The 27,833-nt window shown below is 38.1% G+C and overlaps 1 protein-coding gene across 1 annotated transcript in view; it reads left to right on the forward strand.

Annotated features, from left to right (window-relative positions):
* The first annotated feature begins 20,387 nt into the window (after positions 1-20,387).
* LOC121907430 (inactive dipeptidyl peptidase 10-like) overlaps positions 20,388-27,833 on the forward strand; it is a 204,495-nt gene continuing 197,049 nt past the window's right edge. Inside the window, exon 1 of the mRNA XM_042426992.1 lies at positions 20,388-20,550. Coding sequence (XP_042282926.1) covers positions 20,491-20,550 — 60 coding nt within the window. The 5' untranslated portion in view covers positions 20,388-20,490. The remainder of the gene's footprint in view (positions 20,551-27,833) is intronic.

The raw sequence follows: 27,833 nt of genomic DNA on the forward strand, positions 1-27,833 counted from the left end.
GATAACAGCTGGAGGACAAATCATACAAACAAGACTTCTGCTGCCACAAGATTTTCTTCCTTAGTGGATTCCTATTGGTTGCCTTGTAGACGTAGGTTGTAGCAGCAGTCTCATTGTGAGATGTTTTGACACTGTCAGAAATTTGTCCCAGACTATCTTTGGTTGCAAGGATAGGTTTGAACCTCTCTCACAGTGTGACGTAGCACCACCGATTTTGGAGCCACAACCAAAGATTTCACCACGTTTCTTTCATGTTGGTCATCTTTCGTCTGGGACAACCTAAAATCTCACAGTGTATACCCAGCTTAAAATACAGGGCACTACTTTGCGGTATAAATAATTTATTAATGCTTATCTATGGTTTAGTATGACCGTACCTTGATTATTAATGTAGCAGTCTCCAGATAAAGTGGCCAAAATAAGGGAGACGGCCCTTTTTCCTTGAATAATACTTGAAAAATGCATTAAAGCTGCGATGGGGAGACTTGATCCCAGAGGCTACAGGTACAAGTGCTTTCACAGTACACACAGTACACAGGAACATGTAGGTGAACCTGACCTAGACTTATTTTTTTTAGATTCCTGGAGTTATAGAAACTAATTTTTTGCAGGTAGTAGCAGAAGGTCTACTGGGGAGTGAGCTTAGTCTGGTTCAGCTTCATGGACGTCTATGAAATCTCAAAAGCAGGAAAATACACAAAAAACTTGTCTAAAGATGGAATTATAGATGTTAAAATGTATTACATTTAAACTGGCCTGACTCTGTTCTGCAGCACATAAAAGACAGAAACATATCAGAATATAAAAACAGAAACAATCATAAACATAAACAGCTATGGAGACACTACAGAGGAGAGGACTTAAGTGGAGTAAGTAAGACGGTGTATGTGAGTTGGATCAGTGATTGCAGGTGTGTGCTTCCATCAGATAGTGTTTATATGCCTGTTTGAAGTGTGTAATAGAGGTTATTGCTCTAATGTAATATGGGATCTCGTTCTGGATTTTAGCGTATGTTGTAATCTACATATTCATGAACTTTCTGTATTAAAAAAAAAAACTGAGATCAAACTTCTGACCAATTTAAAAACAGATGCATTGCATATGCAGATTTTAGAGTTGATTTTATGCAGAGATAGGCCCTCCAGACAGTGTTTTCTCTCAGGCTGTGTATAAATCACCCTTCTTTGGCTGGGATTGTTAGATACCAAGTCCATGGCCTCCTTCCTAACCTTGACTATCCCCAAATTAAACTTAAACACAGGGGGGGGGGAGTTATTGGCGAGATACACAGTCAGCATGGATAGCTTCCCTCAAGCCCTTGGCCAACTGTGTAAACAACCATGGAATAATACTTGTTCAAACTTTCTATATACTTTTGGAAATGTTTTCCTTTTTTATTTGGGGGCACTTGGCATGACCAGATAGGTTTCACATCAGTCATCCAGAGGGGAATTTAGGCAATCTGAGTGCCTCAAAGTGTGTGACAACACCATTGATTGCAACTCTTATCCTATTTCCTTCAAACAAACAGGCAATGCTGGGTTCTTTAACCATTTAACTTTTTACTGTAACCTTTGAGATCTTTCCCTGCGCTTAACCGAATAGTTGAAGTTGCCTAAACTTAACCCATCCTTAACCGTAAAGCTGGGAGATCAGAGTTTTGCAGTTCGTATGTGTCGTTACAGAAAGCACTAGCAAATTACCCGGGACTGAAGGGGATGATGAATACGTTTTAAAGTGACTTTGCATATTTAATTGTCTGAATTGGCTGTGCTATATAATGAAAATACACACATCATAAGCGCAACTGTTGTAAACTACACAAATAAATGTTTTAAACTGACCTTGAAATGGTTCAATATGAAAATCAAGCTGAATGTGCAGTAAAAAAAAAAAAAAGTCTACAGTCTTTATATTTTATGTTCCTGGGTGGAAGCCAGTTTAATTTCTTAAACTTTGATTGATTTAGCTGCTGCTGGAGGCAGACTGTACTCTGAAAATCAGATTAAAACTAAAAAATGAGGTAGTGGAAGTTCCTATAAATATCATAAATATGTGTCACTCTGTCATCTTTTCTGTATTAGACTTGCTTGTATGGAAGCGTGAGGCAAAACAACACACGCAAACATACAAACAGCATTTCAGCCAGAAGAGATGAATATATTATTCAAAAAGACAGCGAGGGGGACGACGATGACACAAACGTAAAAATCTACAAAAAACAACGAGCTTCATGGGGCTTCTTAAGACACTCTCAGCCTCCTGTGTTTAGGTGTCACTCATTAATCTTCCATCATTTCTAAAAGCGTCTTCACTTATGATGCTTTTGGGGAAACACCTCTTAAACTTAAGAACGTTAGTAAAATGGATTTTACAATCGTCTTCGCCTCAAGATGCTTTTGGGGAAATGAGGCCTTGATTTGTTCTTTTATGTATGAGGCCTTGTAGGATAATCCACTAAAAATTACACAGTTTGCATAAAAATATCACATGAGGCTAAGGTTAATTAACCCTAAAATAAAGTGGAGAAGGTTTCGCCTCAGTAAAGTCCATTATCTTTTACAACCGCACAGGTCGGAGTAGTTTATCCTGCTTATACCGTCTTTAGTCTACTTTCTCTGTCAACATTTGGAGTGAACATTATTTCTGACAACTAACAGGAGAAGTTGTGCTTCTTCTGTCGGTTATTATTGGCAAACAGTGATGAAGCTGCTACCATATGTCAGAGCTGTGCAGTTATCTATAATTAATGCATAGCCCCCTATCCAATTACAATCAACTGTTCCTCCATGACTGTGGTATACAATGACTTTCAATATCTACAGTAATTCTTCTGCTTGAGTAGCTGAACTATAAACAATGAGCTGTAATGGGATTGTAGGGGATTATAAACCTTTGTATCCATTTCTTAAAGGATATTCTAACATTCAGACACATGTTGGCTTTAGCAGGCTGAACCATCATACAGCGTTTCATCTTTTATAAATAATTAACCTGTTTTTTTTTTCTTTTTTTGAAGGGTAGTATGTGTTTATTATATCCATGAGTGATCGTACATGAAAAATATGCAGAGAATCTTCAGGCTGTTGCTGCAAATAAACAGAACTTGAACTTGTAGGTAAAATAATCAAAAGTAATTCAGATAGAGTGAATCATCACCTTTAATAGAAACAAGAATATAATCGACATCCTCTTTAATTTGACGCAGCAAAGTGCTTGTGAAGCGTTTAAAACATAAGTCATGATGTGAAGTAAACCTTCAGTATCCCTATCACCAGTTTATATACACAAGGGTGCATTTAGTCATTTTTTTAAATGTTATTTTTAAAAGCAATCATATCAGGATACTCTTAATGATCTGCATGAAAGGTACTTAATTATTCAGTGCCTTTGACTTAATACTTGAGGTCTCTAAGGGTGACAGAAATTAAGCTTTAAAGGGGCACTTCATCAAAAATGTATAATCATTTTTTGAAGTGTTTTTTTTATTATGTTTGCTTGTATCTTTTATCTCTCAGTGAGAATCTGCTGCTGTAAGACGTCAGCGGTCACTGAAGGAACCACCTCTGACTTTGACTTAATTATAGTAACCAGGCATTTATCTTTTAAGTGTAAGGTAGTGTAATCAGTCTTAATCGACTTCACAAGCACCAGTTAGAAAATCACCAACCTCTACTTCCTCTTTTAGATTCACATACCAGGTCAACCTCACCCCAAAGCTCCCAGTGTGACCAGTGTGAGCTGTGGTTACTGGGTCACGCATGTGCTGCTGATCTTTTGTGAGAAAGCGTGAATATCAGTGACTCTCTGCTACAGTAAGACAGAGAGTTCTGTAAATGTTAGGACTTGATCCAATAATTCCACATTTCAACTTTTCACATCAAACACTACTAAAAAAACCCTTAAGGTTATGGTTCAGTAGGAATAATATAAAAGCCGAGTAGTTTCAGATCTCAGAAACATTCAAAGAAGCTACCCGAAACAGATGTTATCCTCAACAAGGCAGAGTTAGATGTGTGTGATTTAAAGGAAAAAAAATAAAACGCCAATTTCACGTATGAGGAAAATTGTATATCAGGTGCGTGAATGCTGGAATGAGACAGCAGATCCTTTTGTTTGTGAAGATAAGTGAAGCTGCACGTACCCTTAAACATGATTTGTTTCCAAAACTTAAATTCATAAAAAGCAATGTACTACCTGTCCGATTATATAAAATATGTATTGCTTTCATATTTTAATCCTTGCTGTTACTGCCCTGAAGGTTCACAGCATCCTCCTGTCATCATTCTTTCACAATGGAGGAGAAAAAACGCTACAAAAATATCTAATGCACCGTACTGCAGCTCCACACCCTCTCTGTGTTTTAATTTTTAGTAGTATCACTACAAGTTCTGCAAACAAAAACACACACATCTTAGAGCACTGGACTGTTTATTTCTTCAGGGATTCCTTCAGAGCCAGATCTAATCTATGTAAAATGATGGATTACGTTATAGATTATTAATCTAAAGATGGATGGGGAGGATGAGCCGGTGGAGCCTCGGGGTTTTGGCTCTGCCCGTGTGAATGCTGGGAAATTGATCTGCAGGTCGCTACTTGGTTCACCCCTGGTCTATCATAGACGGACATCCCGCTGTGCCTCCGGGGAGCGTTTATTCATGTCTTAGTGAGCGAGAGAATAACCATCGTGTAACATCCGCATCATTCATTTGTTGAGCAGCCGGTGCTTTTCTTGCACGGAGGGGAGGGGAGCTACTGCCTGCAGACTGTTACACACCAACTTCTAATTGTCACAAGAAGAAAGATGAGACACGCTCCGATCTTTTTTTTTTCATCTCGTTAGTCAGCATCCACAGTAAGCAACTTTATTGCCTTTTTAAACACGCTCTCTCCTCCGCGTAGACGCTGTGTCACGGAGCCACTCGAAATGGGTTTTTCCATGACCGATCTTCACTTTCATTCTAAGGTCTTTTCTCATTCTGGCAGCTTTTATTGTCTGTAGTAAGGGAAGCAAGTCAATGATTTAATTTGCAGACAACCTCGGGTTGTTTGAGAAAGAGCGGACTACAATGAGCTACGACCTTACACGTGGGCGGATGCATATGTTTGTTTGAGGCAAAAGAGAGATATTTTCAGTTGAGAAAATAGTTGTTGGTTTTGGAGGAAAAACATCCTCAGTTTAAAAAGAGAGTTAACACAGTACACATGAAGGTTTTATTTTATTTTAGAGTTATGAGTTTAAGAACACACGTATATCGTAACCTTAGAAGAAGCGCCTAGCTGAGTTTTTCGTCAAAAATAAGTGGCTGACAAAACATTATTCATTGAGAAATGGTTGGAAGGTTGGAAAATTGACTTTTGACACAAGAATAATGAACAGATATGGATGGAGTGATAATGACATAAGTACCTGTGCTGCCTCGCTGGTAAATTTTTTAGCGGAGCCTTTTTTGTATGCAAAACAATTTATGGTTGTTTAACCGTGTTAAAATTGAAGGTTTCAACTTCTAAAATAAAGTGCTGCAGTCAATACTAATTTCTCCCAGAGTATGAAAATGATTTTTTTTTTCAGAAAAACTGATGAAAGAAATACTGAACGACAGATTGCATTGAGTTACAGAGGCTAATGGAACAGAGGCCGGCCACGTCACGCTTATTGTCTGCAACAGATCTCTCAGGTCGGGTTTGTGTATGTTTATAACTTTTGTTCTGCATCACTCACACTCACACAATGATGACAGCGAGCTCAGACACTATGAGTGATGAACCTGCTTGTCAAGGTAGTAGAAGAAAATTTGGGAGCAGAAAAGAGATAAGAGGAAGGTCAAAAAGAAGGACACCAGACAGAAGGATAGCAGCAACAAGGCCAGAAAGCATCAGCAGAAGTTAGTAGACAAACAAATACATCCTTAAAAGAACATCTACTGCTTCTCCCTTATTGAAAAGTCCAGAATCTATGCAAATATTTTTCATTTCAACAGTTTAACTGCTGCACACAGGATGTCTCCTACTTCAAGTCCATTCTCAGTATATGGGAGGTTTAAAGTAAGTTGCATACTGGACCAGGATTGGCTCCAAACTAGTTGTGGTGTCATAAATACCGCTTGTATGTCCGTGTTTTAAACTTAGTTTTAAGTTATACACAAAGAAACTTGAAAACAGCTTTCTAGTGTCAAACTGCACATACATCATTCTGCACAGTGAAGCAAAACATCCAAATGAGGTAACATGAAGGAAAACACATTTCTGAGCTGAGAGGGGGGATTTTAATGTTACCAGTTGCTGTAGTGTACAAATTAAAAACATGTTGCTGAATTGATTGTGCCTTATATCATAATTTCCTTCAGTAATGAATGCATTGTTTTTCTCTTTGTATCAAAACAAAGTACAACTAAACTATTATCAAGAAAACCATTGCTTTCTACAAAGCCTTAGCTTCAGATTGAACCTTATATACATATAGTATGACTTTTACACCATATCATACACTAAAACATTTTAATCCATTTTAAGGCATTTGTATTCTTATTCATGGATGATTATGTCTTTTACTTAAGATTTTTAGCTGTGTCTCCTCTGTTTTAATGTAATGCACATCTCTCATTTTTTCTTGTTTGCCTCCTTTTATTCTTCCTGTTCCAAATAAAAAACGAGTTCTCAGTATTAGAGGGTTCTGCCTGAAGTCTACTTCTCCTAGAAAATTGCATTTAAAAATGTGATAGGATTTTGATATTACACTACATATTGAATGAGAAGTGCACCATGAGTCAGTTTTGCTATCTGGGACATAACATGCTTTTTGTTATTTTCTGTCATTTACATGCTGTTATGGTAAAAGTTCAAAAACATGATATGAGTTGAAAAACATAAGTGAAAATGACACCTTCAAGTCTAAACCCAGGGCTTCGACCTGCTCTGAATGCTTCATTTGCAAAGTTGCCTCCACTTCCTCTTTCAACTGACGTCAGATTGTTGAACACGCCCAACAGGAGAAGTTTATGTTTTGAGTAAAAAACGAGAAAATGAAGTGAAATCCTACTACTGGTTGTTTACGTAGCCTCCTGAGCCGCTGGAAGTCTGCTGAGGGGCCGGAAGAGACAGGAGCTAGAACGGCCTGTTTCAGACAGAGGCTGAACTGAGGTGCTGCATAAAAGGGTCGGTATAAGATAAATTAGGACTTTTTTTTAACTGTAAATCATGCAAAGATATTCCTGTAGAGCCTTATGTCCTCTTTAACCCTCCATATCTCATAACCACTGCAATCGCGGGATAGACCCTTGTAATTGTAAGATATATGTTCATACACCATATCTGTCGGCTCACACATTCTGCAACGAAGATTATATTAGCATTGTTTTTATAGTGGTTAATATTCCTTTGCAGAAGTTTGGGATTTTATTTTGTATAAATGAAGTTATTTTGCTTTCAGCACCTTTTAAATATCAGATCCTACACTCAGGGTGTATACTTTCAGCCATATGCTAATGCTGCAGGGCTACACTGTCGAGCGGATTAGCGACAAACACAAAGAAAAATAATCAAAAGCCTCCAATAAACACAGGTGTGTTGTTCTCTCTACCTAGCTATAATGCTTTCATCCTCTGCTGTATATTTTAAAGGATTTTATTCTCTAGTCTCTAATACTTTCTGCATCTGTGCTACAACTGTCTCTCTGGCTGCTCTGAATCCTGCTGTAATTATTCCTGTTTCTTCCCCAGCATTTCTACAACTATTTATCACCTGACAGAGATATAAAGTTACAATGAATGGGAGTTATTTTTTTCCATTAAGCCTCCATCTATCTGTCATCTTGTAGGCTAGTTGTTGCTGTTTTGCACTTCAGTATATTTCCTTTTTCATACCCACAGCATCGTGTTAGATGTACTTATTCGTCTGTATGCATTGCATTGTATCACCTTGTATTCAATTCTATTCTATTCCACACAATATATATAAAAGTTTTCACTCACAGTATGTTGTATAGCCCGCATGACCTACAGCAGTTGTGCTTTCAACCAAAACCGTTTCACTGCTTTGTATCGTTCCAATATCCACTCATACTAATTGTGTGTAATGATGTTTCTCAAATTGTGTTAATATCAAGAGAGTCATGTTGGCTCTTGGTCTAATTGCCAAACCAGATTGCTCATCTCTCCCATCACACTCATAAGCCCTACACCACATGGATTCATCATCCAGTGCAAATATCTTATTTTGAGAGAAAGTAAGCATGATGCTAATGTGCTGTCAGACCGTTACAGCAAATTATGGCTTTGTGAAATGATAGTGCTGTGGGGTATTATTGTAATTAGGAGAGCAGATCAGGGAAAGCTGAGCAGAGTCACAGAGAGAGTGGGTCTCTGCATACTTGTCACAGTGTTGATGACCTGCTGGTTGAGCTAAAAGGGCAATTTTTCCATCAAAAATGGCTTTTTAAGTCGCCCATAAACAATTATTGGCAGGGCAGGTGAAGAGCTACAAGGACTCATGAATATAAACGTCTGTGTCTGCAAATCAACAATTAAGAGCAACAATCACATGAATGACAGATGTGCTTCCTTTGGGTGAATTTTCTAAGCCTCGCCCCTTAGTTACTGTTGCTATGACTGTTCTTGCACGGCACATACACAATTTAAATTGGTTGGTGCTACTGAAGGGATGATTTTAACCCTAACCTTAACCTTAATCCAACCCTAACCTCACGAGAGTTCATCCTTTCAGCTACTCCAACCGAGCATTTACTGTTTAAAATGATAACAGTCGAAATTGACCATCAAAATTCTTTGTAATATTTGAAACAGTGGGTTCTTGATTTCAGACAAAGGTGGACAAAAGCAGGCTTCTCATTTCTGGTCAGTGATCATCAGTTTTGTCAGATGAACTGACAACTGTTGCTGGCAGATTTTAATCACCTGTAGCTAGCTAGATAATTATTGTAATTAAAGAAGAAAGTGTAGCATCATCACCAGTTGATGATCCATGTACAAGACATAAATAGATAGATAGATAGATAGATAGATAGATAGATAGATAGATAGATAGATATTACTTCATTGATCCCCGAAGGGAAATTCAAATTGTCAAGAGCTCATCAAAATATAAAAACAAAAAACTATCCAGTCAATTCAGGAGGAGTTGAACAGTCTTATTGGAAACATTGCTCTTGTATTGCAATGTAAAGAGTTAGTCTTAGTATTATAAGCATAATATGGAAAGTGCCATATTTGGCTGCTTAGCTTACGTATTTGATTGTCTTTTCAAACAGTATGTTTTCATGTTTAAGGATCCAATAGAAAAAGCTTTTAGGATGTGGACTAAGGACTACTCAATGTGTTGCTATCTCAGATCATGCTGGCTGGGGTTGCTGGAGTAAATTTCACCTAATCCAATAAAGAGCAGGACAGAGCAACTAACATTATCCTAAACTCTGATAACATCTAGGACCTGCTTCCACACACTGTGAAAATGTGCTGTGTAGATGTAGACAATGTGCTAGTTGTGAACTATTTTTTTACTTAACCCTTCACCTCACAATCTAAGCTAGTGAGTAAATGACGTCCTCATTGGCCTTGCAAGTAACGTTTGGTTAGTAAACCAGACATGGTAACATTTGCAGCTACTTTAGAGCAGATTAACACACTGTTTAATCCATTCCTTACACTTTCTTTTTGTTTCTTTTTTAGTTTTTGGTTTTTGGAAAGGCTCTAAAAACAGACACCACCCTCCAAACTTTTTTATTGCTCTTTCTACAGCTCCACACACACTTGCTTTGGCATGTGGGGAAATCTGAAGCTTGACAGACCTGCTGTGGCTCGTTTGTGTTGTTACTAAGTTATAATTTGTTAGCGAACAGTCAATAGGGTGCTATTGTGACAACAACTTCTGAAATGAGATTGCAGCACTCCAAAAACTCAATATCATGGCCTCAGTTTACTATTCTACTCTTATGCTGCTGTGCAAACGATGCTCTGATGAAGGCTTGTTTGCCAAAAAAAAGTCAGCATAAGAAACTATTTGGTAAACTGGGGCCTTAGTTTAGGATCTTTTGGAGTTTTTGTAGTGTCACTATCCCAGTTCATTATTAACAACAAAGTAGGTAAACAGCACAAAGGGCTTAGAGAAGCAAATGCTTTATTTTTATTCATATATTTTTATATTAATTTATATAATACTTCCTGCCAGCAGAGCACCAACCATCCCTGAAATATTTATACATTAAAATATAGTCTAGTGTAATAATAATAATATCATTAAGAAAACGTTCAAACAAAAACAATCCCAACTCAAGGTCATCTTACTTGCTTACTCCAGAACTTTCAACTGTATCACATACCCTTTATCGGCAGATAGAGTGTGCGAAATTATCATAGAGATTGATCTGTTGACATGGTAACGCAGCTGTTAAACAAATCCATGACGGTGAAAACTCAGGAAAGAAGTAGGTAAACATTAATTTGGGATTGTTTTGTGAAACTGCTGTTTCCAATGAACTACAACTCTTAACTTAACAATGAGTTTAAAATACAAGGACAGATGTGCGAATACCTTATTGTACCACCCACATCTACTTTATTTCTGAGAGCTGTGACTTCTGCTGTTTAGAAGAGTCATTGGATTTTTTTTTAAGTTAAATGCCTGAAATGAAAAATGAAAGTATCCAACAGAGCTGAAGGGTTGAATGGTGACTTATTTGCTCATTAGTGTTACAAAGGTCAGACCCAGGTACTTTAATTTAAAGTCTATATATGTCATTGGTTTATTATAGATGATATAAAACCATCAGGCATCAGGAATGATGGTAATATAGCATGATAACAGTAATTCATCTCATTGTGTGAATCCTGTTAATCTTGTGTGGGTGAAAGTCACTCGAACCCACTGCTGTGATTAAAAACACACACATAATACATAAGACTGACTCAAGATGTCAAACCTTATGGAATCTGGTGCATTAGCGTACAGCAGGAATGTAGAAGGACAACTGCTTGTTCTTTAATTGTGTTAACTAATTTTGATTCTTAAGGAAAATAAGAGACAGACTCCCTGGATTCTCTAAGTTTGTAAGAGTGGACCCTCAGCCTGCAGAACTGATCTTTATAATCTTCTAAGTGGGGGTTTGATCAGTGATGGTCAACAGACTCAGAAAGAGGTCTCCTCACTATCGGACTTAACTGGAATGTTTCAAAACTGTTGCCCCCTTCACGTTATAGTGGGATATATTATTATACTTTGTTATTTTGTGTTGCTATTGTAACAAATTCTGTTATGGTTTTTCTTTGGAATAAAAACAATTGATAACAAAAAGAAAGAGGTCTCCTCATAAACCATTTCGATAAACTGAATTATGACACAAACTAAAAGCATGAAATGACCCTTAAAGGCCAAATGGACCGGAGTAAAACAACTCCCACCTTATAGATGGAAGACAGACTTTTTTTTTTTTTTATCACCAAAGCCATAAACTAATCCACATTCATGTTATTTGTCATGTAAATACAAGAACTTAGTAACATTAAGTCTCGTATTTCCACGTATAGTAATTTAATTTGAAGTAAACACGTACAGTATTTTTATTTTGAAGTAGATGCCGCTGAAGACTTCAGCGTAGTCAGACTAAACTTTGTTCGACACTCAATTTAAGTTACTACAAACCAACCAAAAGCCTGAATCTGCAACTTAAACCCTTAGTACAACACGTTAAACCTCGAGTCACGCACTTCGAGCCACTCTTGCTGAATCATTTTCTTTATTATTTTTTTATTTATCATTCTTAGGCCTTATTTATTTATTTATTTTACTTTCTTTTAATTTATTATTTACTGTATATTATCTGTATATTAGGGATGTGCAGAAAGCCCAGTATTTGTATTTGTATCTGTATTTGTTGAGGCAGCAAAATTATTTGTATTTGTATTCGAATAAAAGTGGAAAGAGGGTTAAAAATCCTGTTTTTGTTTTTATTACGCTTTTAGCTTTTGAGTCTCCCAGATCATAGACGACTGCGCTGACTACTGAGCTAAAACTTTACTCATCGACTCATTGAAGACAGACCTCTAACAAATATTTTTTAAAATATTTGTATGAAACAAATATTCGTAAAAAAACACACTATTTGTGCTTTGCTGAGTAATGTATTTGTAATCAGGCACACCCCTACTGTATATATTATATTAACTATGCTTTATCATGTATCCTCAAGACGTTAAGCTATTAATAAATGTCTTCAATTATCCTAAAAGTGTTTGGTTTGGTTTCTTTGAGCTGCAGTAAACAGAGGTCACTGTTTGGGACAAGAACTTACGATTGTGAGACTGATTCATTGATTACATTGAACAAGGGTTAGTGCTCCCTCCTGGCACTAACAAATCCTAAACATAAAGGAGGTGGTGCTCTAATGACGAGGTAATTCATTAATAAAGTATTAATACTCCTACAGGAATGTAGGTCATCTCATGGGCTGCCAAAATCAAAACATTCTTTGCTTACTGATATGTATTTTATTATTAATTTAATTTGGCATATTTAGCTCTTCACTTGCATGTTATTTATGTTCTTTTGCCATATGTTTTCCTCATCGTCTGTACTCTTTCCTGTTTGCAAATAAATAGATGCTACGATTGAGAGTACATGCTCACTTCATGGTCTTGTTTTGCCTGCGTGAAGGCGAAGCTGCCAGCTAAATCACAAATTTAGTGTAAAGCACATGTCAGTATCGTCACCTATCGGTCCTTTTGTCACGCTCCCGTCTACGGGATAACAACTGGCATCACACACTCCTGCCAGCAGCCGTGAAGATTTGGACAGGTAATCCAGTTTCCCTGCCGCACATTACATGCAGGAGACCCAACTGAGAGCTGGCGGTAGAAGGATGAGAAGACTTAAAATCTCATTTGGAGTCTATTGCATGGGCAAGGTGAGCAAACCCCAGAAACGATGACCCATGAAATCAAGGTGCGGGCGACAGCCTCTACCAGGCCCCCCCATCCTTATTACAAGATCTTGCAAAACAGGGAGGAAAAGGTCGCAGAGGCTGAAAGACAGAGGGGAAGTGAAATTTAACATTGAAATTGTATACAAGGACATATACGCGGGGAATGCACAATCTTGACATGGTTAGGGGGTATCATCAATGCCAGTAATCGCAGTGTGAAGTTAGATGAAAGAGTTTTTCTGTAGATGTTTTCCCATTTTGTCTCTGCGTGTACAAAAAAAAAAAAAAAAAAAAAGCCAGGTAATCAGACATTGTTAAAAGTGCCTCAAAAAATGCAAATTGCCAGCTTTTGGTTTCATAACAAAGAGTAAATAGGGACAAGTCTTTGTGTCCCACTGAGCTGCGATGGACTCTGCGAGATGAGGAAGCCATTTCCCCTTCAAAGCAAATTGAACAGAATTGATTCCGCCCCATCCTCTGCAAGAGTGCAGCTTCAAAAGAGAATGTTTCTCCAAGGCCTCGTAACCAGTGTCATCTTACTGAAGCAAACCAAAATCCCTCATGTTGTGCGTGTGATCCAGTCCCCAATGAATGTGTAATTAATTAATTCCACTAAAAGACAATTAGTCTGTTCAATCAAATCCTTTGGGCATGTTTGAATTTGGATGAGTCCAATTTCCCCACTAAAGCTAATGATTAATCACATTGATTGCTCACTGTAGTTCATAAATAGAATTTTTTTCCATCACTGCATAGAGTTGAAGCCTTCTTATCCTTGATACCACAGTTTTTGGTCATGCATAATGATTTACACCACAAACAGCATTTTGGTTTATTAATAAGAATCATTATGTAAGCTTATTAAAGTTTAATGCTGATCACAATATACATATGTATGATTTTCACTGAAATCTGAGCACTTTAGCATTTTTTATTTACATATCAAGTGATCCATGCACTGCAGGGGAGCTCGTGTTATGACACTAACGCTGCAAACGTATCCTTGTAAAGATAAACTCTGGACTCATAGTTTAAGACATTTGATAGAAAAGAATACGCATTATCTCACCCTCAGGCTATTTAGTGTTCAGGGTTACAATATTTTCACAGCTATTCAGTGATGCTCCAGGCTAGATGTGTCCATAGCCATACAAACAGGAAATCCTTCTGGGTTTTTTTTCCCCCAAACAAGGCTAAGATATTAAAAACAGGCTGAAATAATTGGAACAAAAGGCAAGTTCCAAGAAGAGCTTTTCTTTACTTGAAATGAATAAAATTCAATTGTAAAATATTGGAATAAAAGTTGGACATTGTTCTGTTAAGTAGGTTTTTCATTTAGGGTTAGAGGGTTAGGGTTATGGTTAGGGTTATGGTTAGAGAGTTAGAGGGTTAGGGTTAGAGGGTTAGGGTTATGGTTAGGGTTATGGTTAGAGAGTTAGAGGGTTAGGGTTAGAGGGTTAGGGTTATGGTTAGGGTTATGGTTAGGGTTATGGTTAGAGGGTTAGAGGGTTAGGGTTAGAGGGTTAGGGTTATGGTTAGGGTTATGGTTAGAGGGTTAGAGGGTTAGGGTTATGGTTAGAGTTAGGGTTAGGGTTATGGTTAGAGGGTTAGGGTTAGAGGGTTAGGGTTATGGTTAGAGAGTTAGGGTTATGGTTAGGGTTATGGTTAGGGTTAGGGTTACAGTTTTGTCAGTCACTTCTATGTGCATGCAGTGCCAATTTTAACATTCTTGTAAAGCTTACTAGTATTGGAACCTTTGTCCATACATGCAAGGCTTTTAGGTACAGTCTGAGAAGATTAAAGGACTTGAAAGGCTAGTAGTGGTAGTAGCTTATCTGAATGGACAATAACTCTGGAAATCGTGTTTTCTACAAGTTACGTATGCCAAGGCTTTATCCATTAGCTGCAGCTCTTGCATTATTCTTCTTTATATAATGTGAAGGTCTCAGGGATTGCTCTAATGCTCAGCTCTGTCAGTGAGAAGAGAAGGCAGGCATCCATTTAGCTGGTTGAATCCAGTTTTGCCTGCAGATACTACCAATCTATTAGCCCCATCCACTACTCTCTGTGCATCGAGCACTATGCACACAATGAGGCTTTGTATCGAGGGAACTAAACCTGGAAGTCATTGAAAGAACCTATTATGGGATGCGTACATGCTCAGTCATGCGTATCACCTGTAGTGCTCTGCTTATAGCCGTCTGACGAAGGAAATATTAGTTATTGAAGAGTGATAATAATGTATCTCAATGCTTGTATGTTTGATTTTATGCGCCAACAACACTGAGGAGAGGTTTGTATTGTTGAGATGTGCACATGTACAAACACACATGTAGTAAAGTAAATTGTGAATGAAGTTTTCTGAATGTCAAGTTAACATGAACTAAGAAATAAAACTCTTTTCTTAGCTTGACTGCAGTGCGTTATTCAGGTTATCCAATGTGTTCTGAAATAAACACTAAAAATGTACCAACACCTCGGAAAAGCATGTAAACCTCAAGTTTAAACATTCAAATCACCAAAAGTGAACTGATAGGCTTTTTGACCTGGCAATGATATAATTTTTTAAAAAGGTTTTCATATGCAGATACTGTATAGAGACAAGAGAGAGCCATGCACACTCAAACACACTCAGCCTTACACACACACACACACACACACACACACACACACACACACACACACACACACACACACACACACACACACACACACACACTCTCTCATCACCTATTCAGCCATGACAGATTAAAGTGAACCTGAAGCTGTTGATTCTGTCACAGGATACACACTCCCTTGCATGAAATCAACCCCACACATTTATACTGAGCTCCATGCACAGTCTTCTAATTCATTTGCCAATTACACAACTGCACATGGAAGGTAATTACCAGAAAGTCTGAACATGTACAAGCGACCATCTACAGTAATTTACACCTGTCTATACCTGTTAAGTTCTTTTAGCTGCATAAAATCAGCTGACCATAATTAGCATAGTGTTCCCCCCCTTCCAGTATTAGCAGGAGAAAATAATCAACCCTTTAGTTTATCTCAAAGCTCAAAGGCTTAAATATACTTGAATATGCTTCTATGCTGCATTAATACACTAATGAGTGAGACGACAGCATACAGAAAATGAATACAAATGAATTGCATTATCTTGCATAGTGTTAGGCCTCTTCTCCTTTTTACATACATGCAGCCTCAGACACCTGTAAAGCGAAAAAAGTAAGTCAAGATGCAACGGATAGGTTCGGTGAACAACATCCCTCTAATGAACCTCCAAGATAACAACGAATGATGGGAAACAGATGCGCTACAATTGTTCAATTAACCCCTAGTCCTTTGATAAAGAGTGTCCCGGAATATCTAAATATGCTCAGCCATAGCTATCTGCAAAGCAGGACCCAGGGAGACATGCAGAGAACAAAAAACAGACAAAAGAGGAAAACAAAACAAAAAAAAAGGATGAAAGACAGTTTTTTTTTTTCCTTCCTTAGACAAAGAAGTAAAGCTGAAACGCCATGACACCAGAGGGCTGCGCAAGTGTAATTTATCAGCTTCTGAAGGCCACTGCAGACACATTTACTCACTGTGTCATGAAGAAACATATTTCTGCCGTGCCTGTGGAATCACCTCATATCAGTGCTTTTTTCCCCTGTAACTGAAAGCTTCCCTCAGCAGTGTAATAAGATTGTGTCCCTGTACGCCATACCATCCGTGATTAGGGCATTTTTCAATGTTGAATTCCATTATTGATGCACATATTGTCAAGAATAGTGAATTGGATGTGGTGGAATTGGGTAGACTTCTATCTGACTGTACTGTTTTGAAGGTGTACCGTTCGAATAGCTTTTATGAAGGAGGCATGAAATCCGTTTTATTTCTCTTTCACAAATGTACAGACTAAAGTTCTGAGATATCATCAAGCCGAACGGCTTTGATGACTGAACATTGGAGCTCTAGCCGTGAGTACAGCAATCAAAGCTTAAAGATCCCCTCAAGACATGTATTGAGACATATAAAAATACCTGCTGTCTGTTTTTCCACAATGTTTACCCCAATACGATCCTTAAAAATCACATGTACTTCTTCTCACTCACTTGAAAAATCCAGCATTTGGGAATATTGTTTCATTTCTCAGTGTATGTGCACTGGCTGCTTCATGTTCCCTGATTACACTTGTGTTAGTTGTATACTGGACCATGATTGGCTCCAAACTAGTTCAGTGCCCCAAATCACACTCGAAGCTACACACCTTGAACTTAGATTTAAGGTGAGCACAGAGAAACTTTCTCCCCTCAGCAGATAAATGTGAAAACAAACTCTCCACATACATCATTCTGCACAGTTAGGCTCATATATCCAACTGAAGAAAAACACATTTTTTGAGTGGAGGGGTATTTTGAATTAACTTAAAATTGCCAATTTTTTCCCCTTTTGTGGTCTTTTAGCGCAAGCAGATAGAGTTATGAGACATGACATGATACAAAAGTCACACTGACACATTAATAGTGTGTGACTGTAGTGGTTCAAATCAACTGATTACGACTGCTATAGTAAGAAGCATGATGAGGAAAGGATGTTGCTCATGTGCTGGTGTGTTCATAATTATTGGGACTGTTGGTCAACATCTATCATGTCAGACCAAACTGTGCTTGTCATGAACATGAATTGAGCAAATTGTCAAGATAATGTTCATTTAATTCCATTATCTTGCAACACAACATGAAGAAGTGTGCAAAGCTAAGCTAAATTACAAAAATAACTAAAAATGCATCCAGGCTTGTAATTACTGTCCATTCTAAAGCATGTCTATAAGTTTCTAGCCTGCCTAAGTGCCTCATTATTCATTGAGTGTGTACCCATCTTAAATTTCACAAATGTAAACAGCTTTGCAGATAGACCATGGATTGCTGTTTGGAAGTGTGACAGAAACACTCCAAATCTGCACCAAAGCAAAGAAGATCCACATTCATCTTGTTTTTTTTCCCATTTTTTTTGCTTTGAGTCAACAGTTCAAATATACTGTATTGTAGATGTTATAAGTAATTCAGCAGATAAACAGACCAATAGATATTAGTAGATTATTGGAGTAGCTGTCTCTTAGGACTCCAGACTCTCTGGGAGTCAGAGAGTCGTGGGTTCACTGTGTATCAATTAGTTTTTGGTATCTTGCACCATTAAAGCTCAGTCAAGCTCAAAAAAAAAAGAGCCTTCAGGCAGCTTCTGAATTTTTTCCTGAGTTTCTGTGTTGTGGAAGGATAATATGTCAGATGTAGTTTAATACCTTTATTATTTCAGTTAATATTATGCTTAAATGGTGAGATTGTTTACTTAAGTAAAAGCAGCAACCACATAAAAAAAGTTAACTGCAAGTAAAAGTCTTGCATTCAAAATCTTACTCAAGTAAACAAAATTTGCTTAAAGTATCAAAAGTAAACATTCTCATTATGAAAAATGGCCCCATTCAGTGTTATATTCATATATAGCAGGCATGCCCCTTTTTTCATGTTTTAATGTCTTACAACATTGAATCAAAGGGGACTTACCAGTAATCATCAACAGAAAAAGATCCTTTAATGTCCAAGTGACAAACAAATCTTTACAATGTGATCTAAATTACAGATGTAAAAAAATAAGAAATACCTCGTCTTTTAAAAAATAAAGTCTAGGTATGAAAAGTAACTAGTAACCATAGCTTTGAAATAAATGTAGTGAAGTAAAAAGTGCAATATTTGCCTCTGAAATGTAATGAAGTGGAAGTATAAACTAGCATAGAATTGAAATACTCAAGTAAAGTACAAGTACTCAAGTACAGTACTTGAGTAAATGTACTTAGTGACATTCCACCACTGATTTAGACACTAAATAATTGACACGCAGCATGCTTGGGTAGTATTCCAGCGTAGGACAGCTGGCTGGTTTATGTGGCTCTAGACAAAGTATAATAAAGCTGCTACTGTATGTGTAGCCAGGTCTGCACTGTAGGTGGACTTAAAGCCATCTGATGCAAAGTTATGTTAGCACATAGTTGCCTATTCACATATCAGGCAGACATGGAGCATTACTAGAATTTATTTGAATTCATGTTTCTGGTGATATTTGACAAACCTAAATCCAATATTCACTCTTCTTCTAGCTCTGTTTATGGTCTCCATCAACTGGCTAAAACTGGCAAAAACCACTTGGTTAGGGTTAGGAAATGATCATCAAATCATCTTATCACATCATCTTATATTGACGTCATCTGAACTGAGTCACTTCCCTGGGTCATAGTTACTATGGCTACTAGATGGCGTCTGTAACTCAAAGGTGACCATCTTACCAAGGGATGATAACGCTCCTTCTAACCTATATCTTTGAGACTGTTAACGCTCATTCGATCGAGTGATAACGTTCGAAGCGGGTGGGTGGATTCCATGGAAGAGGACCTGCACCCTGTGTAAATATAAAGGGCTCATTCTAAGGTAACAAAAACACAACGATTGTTATTTTCAGGTTATTTATACACTGATTAAAACGCACTTATGAATATTATATTCCATCCCTGCCAATAGATTCCCCTAAATCTTACACATTGGTCCATTAAAGGTTAAAGGGGTCTATTTAGGCTCATAACTTTATTGATATTTGCTCCTATCATTACTTAAGGATCTCAATTCCTCATAAGACTGTGGTTTTTTTTTGTGTTGTTGCTTTTTATGCCCATATGGCCTCATTAACTTTGATCTTATTTATTATTGTATTGATTAACAATTCCATATGCATCTTTAAAGCTCAGCCTTTGAATGTTTTTAGCTTTGTGATTAACATTATTTTTCTGTCTTTCCTATCAACTTTGTGTGTGTGTGTGTGTGTGTGTGTGTGTGTGTGTGTGTGTTGATCTGTGTGATGAGCTGCTACATACAATTGGCCTTAAGGGGATAAATAATGTGTTTTGTATTGAACTGATGCTTCCTTGCAAGTTAATATAGCCCTGCATTAACATGATAAGGTGTTTTATTTGTGTGTGTGTTTTCAGAGTCTGGATCTATAATTTTTTTTTCTGCAGAAGCAGCTCATTTGATTTCTTGTGAAAACGCGCACAGTATGCATGTTTCTGTATTTTATATACAGTACATCTGCATATTTGACTTGTCTGCTTCATGGTCTGTTGCGCAAAAATGTACAAATATGTAGGAAACTGTGTTGTAAAACAATAAATGGCAGTGTAACTCTGTCAGTGCTCCTTATGAGCAGGAATGAATGTTTGGGAATTTTCTGTGCAGATGCTACCATACAAACGCTTTTACTCTCCTCTGGCCACCCCGTTCAGAGAAGCCTGTGGTCGCTCCTGGTTATCCATCATCAGTGGTCATTTGTACCGCGCTGCGCTGCGAGAGGCACATACTGTAGCTGTCAGATGCGGTTGCGCGCTTCAGCGGCACAACCGAACAAAAGACCGAAAACACTGATCATCCCGGGCAGAGTTGTAAGAGGGAGCTCGCTTCGCTTCTCTCCTCGGCTGTTGTTGCGTCTCACTTGGATAGGAGGACTGTTTGTGTCGGCGTCCCAAGATGAACCAAACCGCCACCGTATCTCATCAAGTTAAATGCCAGTCTACAAAGGCCATCAAGGTAAGCTGTATGAATGATTAACTTATTCATGTTTTTTTTTTATCTAACTCTTAATAAACACCAGCTCTATGAAAGCTGAAAACTTCATTGCGGGTTTGGTGAATGGTATGCGCATTGACGCACAGCACTTTGGAGAGGGGTTTTTTGTGAATATGCATGTCAGCATCCCGAGCATACCTCGATTAAGTTACGTCCTCTATTTGACAGTTTCATTTTCATATGAGAGTAATACACGAACTCATCTGAATACTTTCCTATGAATGAGAGGAGATCACAATTCTTGGCGTCCAGTGTAAACGTGTTGGATGAGGAGAGACACACACTGGCGCAGTGGCGAGATTTCATTCATATCACGTCGTCTTCCTTATTATTATTATTATACTGTCAGTATTGGCTGAGAAGAAACTGTGCTCTCTTTAAACACAGCACTAGTTTCTATGTGCACACTTGCACACGGTTATGGCGAGACAAATCGCCCGAAACATTAGTGCCTTGAATTAGTCATTGATGGTGCATCAGTTGCTTAACTTTGTCGTGCATGCTCTCGGTGGATCATCCTGATTTTCGACCTGTTGTTAAGATTAAAAAAAATCATATTAAAGTGGCTGCGAGAAGGCAGCAGGAAGTGTGTTTGTTTAAAGTGACGTGAAAATATATAGTGAGAGGGACAGGTAGCGCAATTAACACCGTCGTTTTTCTGCTCCAGTCACGATCGAGAAACGTCTGTGCACGGCAGCATCCGCATTGTCTTCGTATTGTGCACCTAAACCTGGACTGAAGGAGCGTGAAATATGTGTTGGTGTGTGCGCGGTTCCTTTCATGCAGTGTGTGTGTTGGTGTGTTGGTGTGTGTGTGTGTGTGTTGTGACTCAACAGCGGTATTGATTTTGCCGCGGGTTCTGCATCACTTTTCAACCCTGAAGTCCCACCAGAAGAAATTTAGCCTGGGGGCAAATTTTATCGATCCCTTCCCCCCCGCCATACCAGAGCAGTGCAATTTTGGAATACAAGGCTGAATGTTAGAATTAGAGGAGTTCAACTTGGGATGAAATATGGGTGAAAATATTAGATTGGTTAATAGGCTGTGTGATGCCTTTTTTCCCCTGGTATTTCACCATTTTTTGGCAATATGAATCTGTAATTATTGTTGGTGGATATGATGGGTTTTCAGTTGTAGATGCTGAGCTGTGAGACATCATCAGCAGCCATCAGTTACTGTCTTAATGTCTTCTCCTGATCATTCTGGGTCCTTCTCTGTGGCCCCTTGTGTTAAAACCATCTCTTCATTTGTCTTTGTAGTGCTGATGTAGCTCAATGCATGAAGGCGTTAGAGGCAGATTTTCACCAGAGCCACCATAAAACCACTAAAATCTGATGCTTTGCTGTGTTTAAAACATACATGTTTTTGATGCTTAATGTTTTGCGAGCAGGGCATTGTGGGATGCACCCTGCTGGATGCTTTATGACTCAAAAATTTTCATACAGTACTTGTTCTATTTTTTAAAAAAAAAAATTCTCCCTCTCCTGTGCAAGATGAAGTAAGCAAATTAGATGCTTTTTAATTGTCTATGTTTATTTTCTCCCTTTATTCCTTCAGACAATCTAATGCAGCTTAGATTGCATAACAATGCAAATGTATGATGTAACCTATTCCCAAATGCACTCTTCAGGTCTTTATTACTGGCAACCCATATATCTATGTTTTGAATTTAAAGGGTAACTCTGGATAAAACTGTTTTTATTTTAGCTGGGGTCTTGTTTTTGTAGCTTATGGCATCATTTCTGTCTGTTTTGAGTTTTGAGATTTGGGAACAACAAGTTCAGATGAGGCAACATCCACAATCAATATCAGGCAGGTTGTAAACGAGTCAACACTTCAGCCGGATAATCTAAAGCACTTTATTTGGAGGTAAAACTGAAAGCGTCCACATTAATTACGTTGCATTCATGTCATATTGAGGTTATCGTAATAACGATATTCACGCCCACTTCCAAGTTGTAACTACAACTGGGAAACGTAGATGCCGATGTATCCGACTCTGTGCTTCATAATACAGAAGTACTAGAAAATGCAACAAACAGAGACACTTCAGCCAAAGTCCGTCATTCATGGTGATGATACTCAAATTTATAGTGTTTTGTTGTCAGTGCTCAGTATCTTTAACCATCACTCCAGCAACGCTGTAATCATACAACCGTCTTGAGTTTGATGGCGCTCTCAAGTCATAAACATGAGAATCTTTTCCATCTTTGATAAAAAATTACACCTGCACACTTACTCCAAGCCACCAATAGGCTTTAATCAGATAGGCTAACGGTTCAATCATATGCAGATCTTCGTCAGGTCAAAATGTTTGTAAAAATTGATAACATACCCATTTTTGTACATCCATGCACAGCAATATGCTGACAAGCTCTATTCTGACAGGTGCGGTTAACCATTCAACCTGCCCGAGGTGATAAACATCCCAAAGCGTTTAACTATTCTCTTTGTACATCACAAAGAGCAGGAATATAAAGGCCATACCTCATAAAACAATACATCAAAACTATCACAAATATCAAAACATATATCTTGTATATTAAACATTATGTCAGATTCATCATCACGTATGTATCAAAATCAACATCACATCAAAAATATACCGAAGGGGAACCTTCAATTCTTGTACAAAAAAGGGTTTTAACACCATTTAATAAAATTCTAACTAGATCAACTAACAGTAAGAAAATCAACACATATATTTACAAATTGAACATTTACAAACACGTGTATCAGGATCATATTTCATTGATGCTGTTTTTTATTAGCTTTACACGTACTTGATGTGCGTATAATTACTCTGATTCAATCATTGAACATTTTGCACGCAGCAAGTATAATGAACCAGGAAGTCAATCTGTAAACTCTGATGGATGTTTGGTTAATAATTCTGTTTGCCTTTGTTTTCTATTCTGAATAAGTTTAGCTAACCTGTGGTTTGATTTATTTTTAGCGTTGTCCCTGCATTCTCTGATCCCAGAAATGAACTTGTTGAGTACGCTGATAGAAACGATGGTCAACCCAATAAGACCCAAGTGGTAATAAAGTGTCATTATCCCTTGAACAAGAGTAAAATAACAACAGTAATTCAGTTATTAGACCTAAATGTGAGCAAGAGTGATGGTCGAAAAGTCACTGAAGGTCAATTGATTTCCTCTTTGTAAGAGCTTAGAGAAACGATGCTTGCATATGCATGGCCACCAAACATATTGACTGGATAAGTTGGCCTACGCTGAGTTTTTTATTCTCATTTTATTTTTTTTACTGTCTGACTGTTTCAACTCTATTCAAAACCCAATTAGTAGAGCTGCATAGCTCATGAGTCACTACTCAAAGACATATCAGTAAAAGAGACTCAAGTGCTCAAACAGACAATACCTTTACTTGATCTAGTTAGATCTTTATACCTGCACCAGAACATTTATGGAACCAGACTTGCACAGTCAGTCGTGCTGGAGCAGCCCCATCACATCAATTTGATTTGACGTATCTACAAACTGTCACAGTGGCAAAGACGACCACTTGGGAGTTGCTGCTTTAAACCAATGAGGATCAATGAAGGTAATTAGAAAAGGCAGCTGATTGGCTCCGGTAGTCATTTACAGCACGTTGGAAAAAAGAAAAACAGACAAGACCAGAACTCTGAACACATGAAAAAAGGTTGTATCTTACACATATTGTATATAGCTCTGGTGAAATGAAAAGAATTACACAAGTGAAAGAGCTTGTGTTATTTTCTGTTGGTTGCAGCCCACTACACCTTGACGTGTTGACACATATAGGCGAGTGGATTAATAAAAGAACAAAGTACTGTGTATACCGTATAGCTGTAAACATTTTTAAGAATCCATTTCAAGTTTATGAACACTGAGCAAATGTAAAGACCACAATATTCTGCAGGAAGAGACTCGCTGAGCCGAATTTGTTTTAGTGAATCTGTTTCTTGTCTTGTAGTGACAATAAACAGAGTCTGAATTACATTACAGTTCTCGCAAATGCCTTGAGAATATTCCTCCTCATATTCTGTTCCTAGAGGGTTGCCGTGCGCTGATACATTTGAAAACAACGATGCCCTGATGGGTTGCGGGAGTGCCTCGCTGTTTGAAAAAGACATTTTCTGAATCTCTGTGTGCAGCATTTTTCTCTGTCTTTTCATTTTTTTTTTTTTTTTTAACGACCTGGAGCTGGGGGTTTGCTCGCTGCATTTGAAATCGGCGTTGTATATAACAACCCCAAAATTATAACAGCAGTGAGCAATAGTTTTGGAGTGTCTGACACCCTGAGACATCTGCTGCAACTGGGCATGATGCACTTTGCCTCCAGCTTCACAGTGAACCTGTCTACAGTGAAACAAGCAGGGATCACAGTCAGGATTAAGAACTCAAAAAAACTCTGTGTTGCACGAAAGAAAAAAAAAAACGTTAATCTCTTCGTGTCTGACCCCCGTCGCCTGGTGCTGAGGTCTTAACGGATCTCTGTTATCCTCTTAAATGCCCCTTCTCCATATCATAGCTGTGTCCTTATGCTACAAGCCAAGATAAGAAATCAAATTAGGACGAGGCAGCAGATTTTTCTTTTTTTTTTTGTGGGTCTTAACTCCTGAGGTCTCGCTGAGCTTAACAAGACCGGATACAGCCTGAGGCTTGTGTCATCAGCGGTCCTTGGAAGTGTCGGGTCCACCCACATGCAGATTGCCAGCTATAAACTGGGATTGTCAGTGAACCAGGGAGCCGTGTCAGCGCTCCTCTCGTAGCGCGTAGATCAGTGACACAGCGATGGGAGCACAAGGTCGCATCTCCGACTGAAGAGGCGTAATGTTTCTCAAGCTGTGTGCTGTAATATTGTGAATTTACGCTGACTTCACACAGCAGAGATCTCAACAGGAAGTTTGGGTAAGAGTGACAGTTAGTGCAAAGGAATGAGCCTCCTGTTTGTGAACCACCGATTTTAAAAGGACCCTGTTTCATGATGACAAGATAAAGTACATCTGAGTGCAAGCGCGGCTCTGTCCAACACCCACTACCTTCAATCCATTTATAGTCATGTCTCTTTTAAGGTTTCTTGAGTGACAAAAAGCCTGGAACTGAAAATTAAAGTGACACAAGGTCTTTAAGCAGTGAGCACAAGAGAAGTTCTGCTCGATAAAATCCCCAACTCAGAAAAAAAAAATCCTTCCTCAGTACAGTTTCTGCTACGGAGGCATAAAACTCTGCAGAGGTTCACGACTAAAAACTCAGTATGCACAAAGACAGAAGTAAGAATATGCACAAATTTATAAAAAGCTGTAGATGAAACCAAATGTGCACCCTTGCAGAGTGATGACAGGTCTTGGATTTTAGGGCCAATACTAAATATTGATATTTGAGAGTTTAAGATATCCAATATATTGGATATATTTACATACATAAACACATCACATAGATTAAAAAAATGTGATTTTTGTTGAATATATGTACATTTTACAGTTGCAAAAAGGTTGTCAGTGCGTGTTTCTAAATGACCTCAGGCATATCTTTAAATGTTTAAATTTACTGCAGTTTCTTCTTACATGCAGGGGAATAAGTATATCAGGCTTTGGATAAAAACACAATACTTGTAAGTAGAATCGATTCATTGTTGGTTTGTCTCTGCACATGAGATTTGTTGATAATAAGAACAATATATAGAAAATCACCAGCCTTATCCCAGATCTAAATGAAGAAAAATGAAATTGAGCACACAAATCAATAATATTACAAGTTGCTACGTAAGACTGCAAAAAACCCCCAAAAATCATACACAATCTGTTAAACTAGCCATCAACATCATCATCAACCTATTTGAAAAAACAAGTAATTGTGTTATTACTATACACTACATTACATCTCTCATCTTATTTATCATTTCTTCTTCACCACATGACACTCAGATCGCTCCAGAGAGCATCACGGTCTAAAATACGCGTGATGTGTTTATTCTTACTGCACATTCTTGTTTTATAAATACCAGTTTATGTAAGGATTATGGTGTATGAATGCTTTTTTTTTCTTGCCCAATTACTGAAAATAGCTTCATGTCTTGGCATTTTGAGAACATTTTTAAGAGCTAATTGCATCCTGGTTTACCTTTTTTTTTTATATCGATTGCTTATCTCAGAAATCATTGATTAGAAAGCTTCAGGATTTACCCAGCATTACATCGGCCAAGTGGAGGAAAAGATGCGCTGGATGTTTTGTCATGTGGCCCATGAAAACTGCCTGTTCTCAAAATAGAGCGGTTTTGTCACTGGGGATATATTCAGAGAGTTTAAACACTGGTGTGCTTTGATCCAGCTCAAACAGCGCCTTATTTCAGATAAAGTGCTTTGACAAGTTCTTATGTTACAGTTGAAGTGAGAGCAGATTTTACAGATAAGTAATGAGGACAACATGAAGGGAGGCTGAGCTGCAATCAAACTATGTCCTCAGTCAAAAAAAAAAAAAAAAAAAAACAAGTCTTAGATTGAATCTCCTCCTGTCAGACTGCCCCTGAAGCATCAATGAGCTGATTAAATTGTTAAATGTGAAACTTGTCCATCTCTAAAAAAAAAAAAAAAAAAAAAAAAGTGTGTGGCTTCAATATGAAAAGCCAAAATCCTAACATGTATTCAAGTGACGCTGGTTAGATTGCTGTTAGTTGCTCTGTATTGCGTGATGTGTTTGTGTCATAAAAAGAGAGACAGAGAATATCAAAATGATGAATACATTTCCACAAAGACATACAGAGACAGAATCCCTTCTCTGGATAAACAAAATATTGAATTTCAAACCGTTTCACTTGCATTTATATTTCACATCGTATGTACACAACGGCTCGCTCGGATCCGCTTTTTTCCCCCTCTGAGGTTTTCCTATCGCTGGCAGGAAAACCGGCATTGTTTGCAATCTTTCTGCCAGCGAACGGCACCGATAGCGCTCGTTCCTCTGTAACTCAACACCCTGGATGCTCAACAACCCAGCCAGCAGGTTATTGAACCTGCGAGGCGTTCCCCCCCCTCCGTTCAGAAGATCTATCACATAAACAGTCTTTAAAAACTGCTCGGGACTGGCTTGCCCCCGGAGTGATAGATTGCTTGAATCAGTCTCATAAGAATGATTGCATTGGCTCTTGAGTCGGTGAGTCTATAAATTACAGAGCTATGCCAGCTGATCTCAATATATCCTCCCCTACAAGTACATCTCTCATTCCCAGGCCTCACTAAGGAATATGTGATAGATGTGTCG

The sequence above is a fragment of the Thunnus maccoyii genome, chromosome 11 (genome assembly GCF_910596095.1).
Source record: "Thunnus maccoyii chromosome 11, fThuMac1.1, whole genome shotgun sequence".
In the NCBI taxonomy this organism is placed as follows: domain Eukaryota; kingdom Metazoa; phylum Chordata; class Actinopteri; order Scombriformes; family Scombridae; genus Thunnus; species Thunnus maccoyii.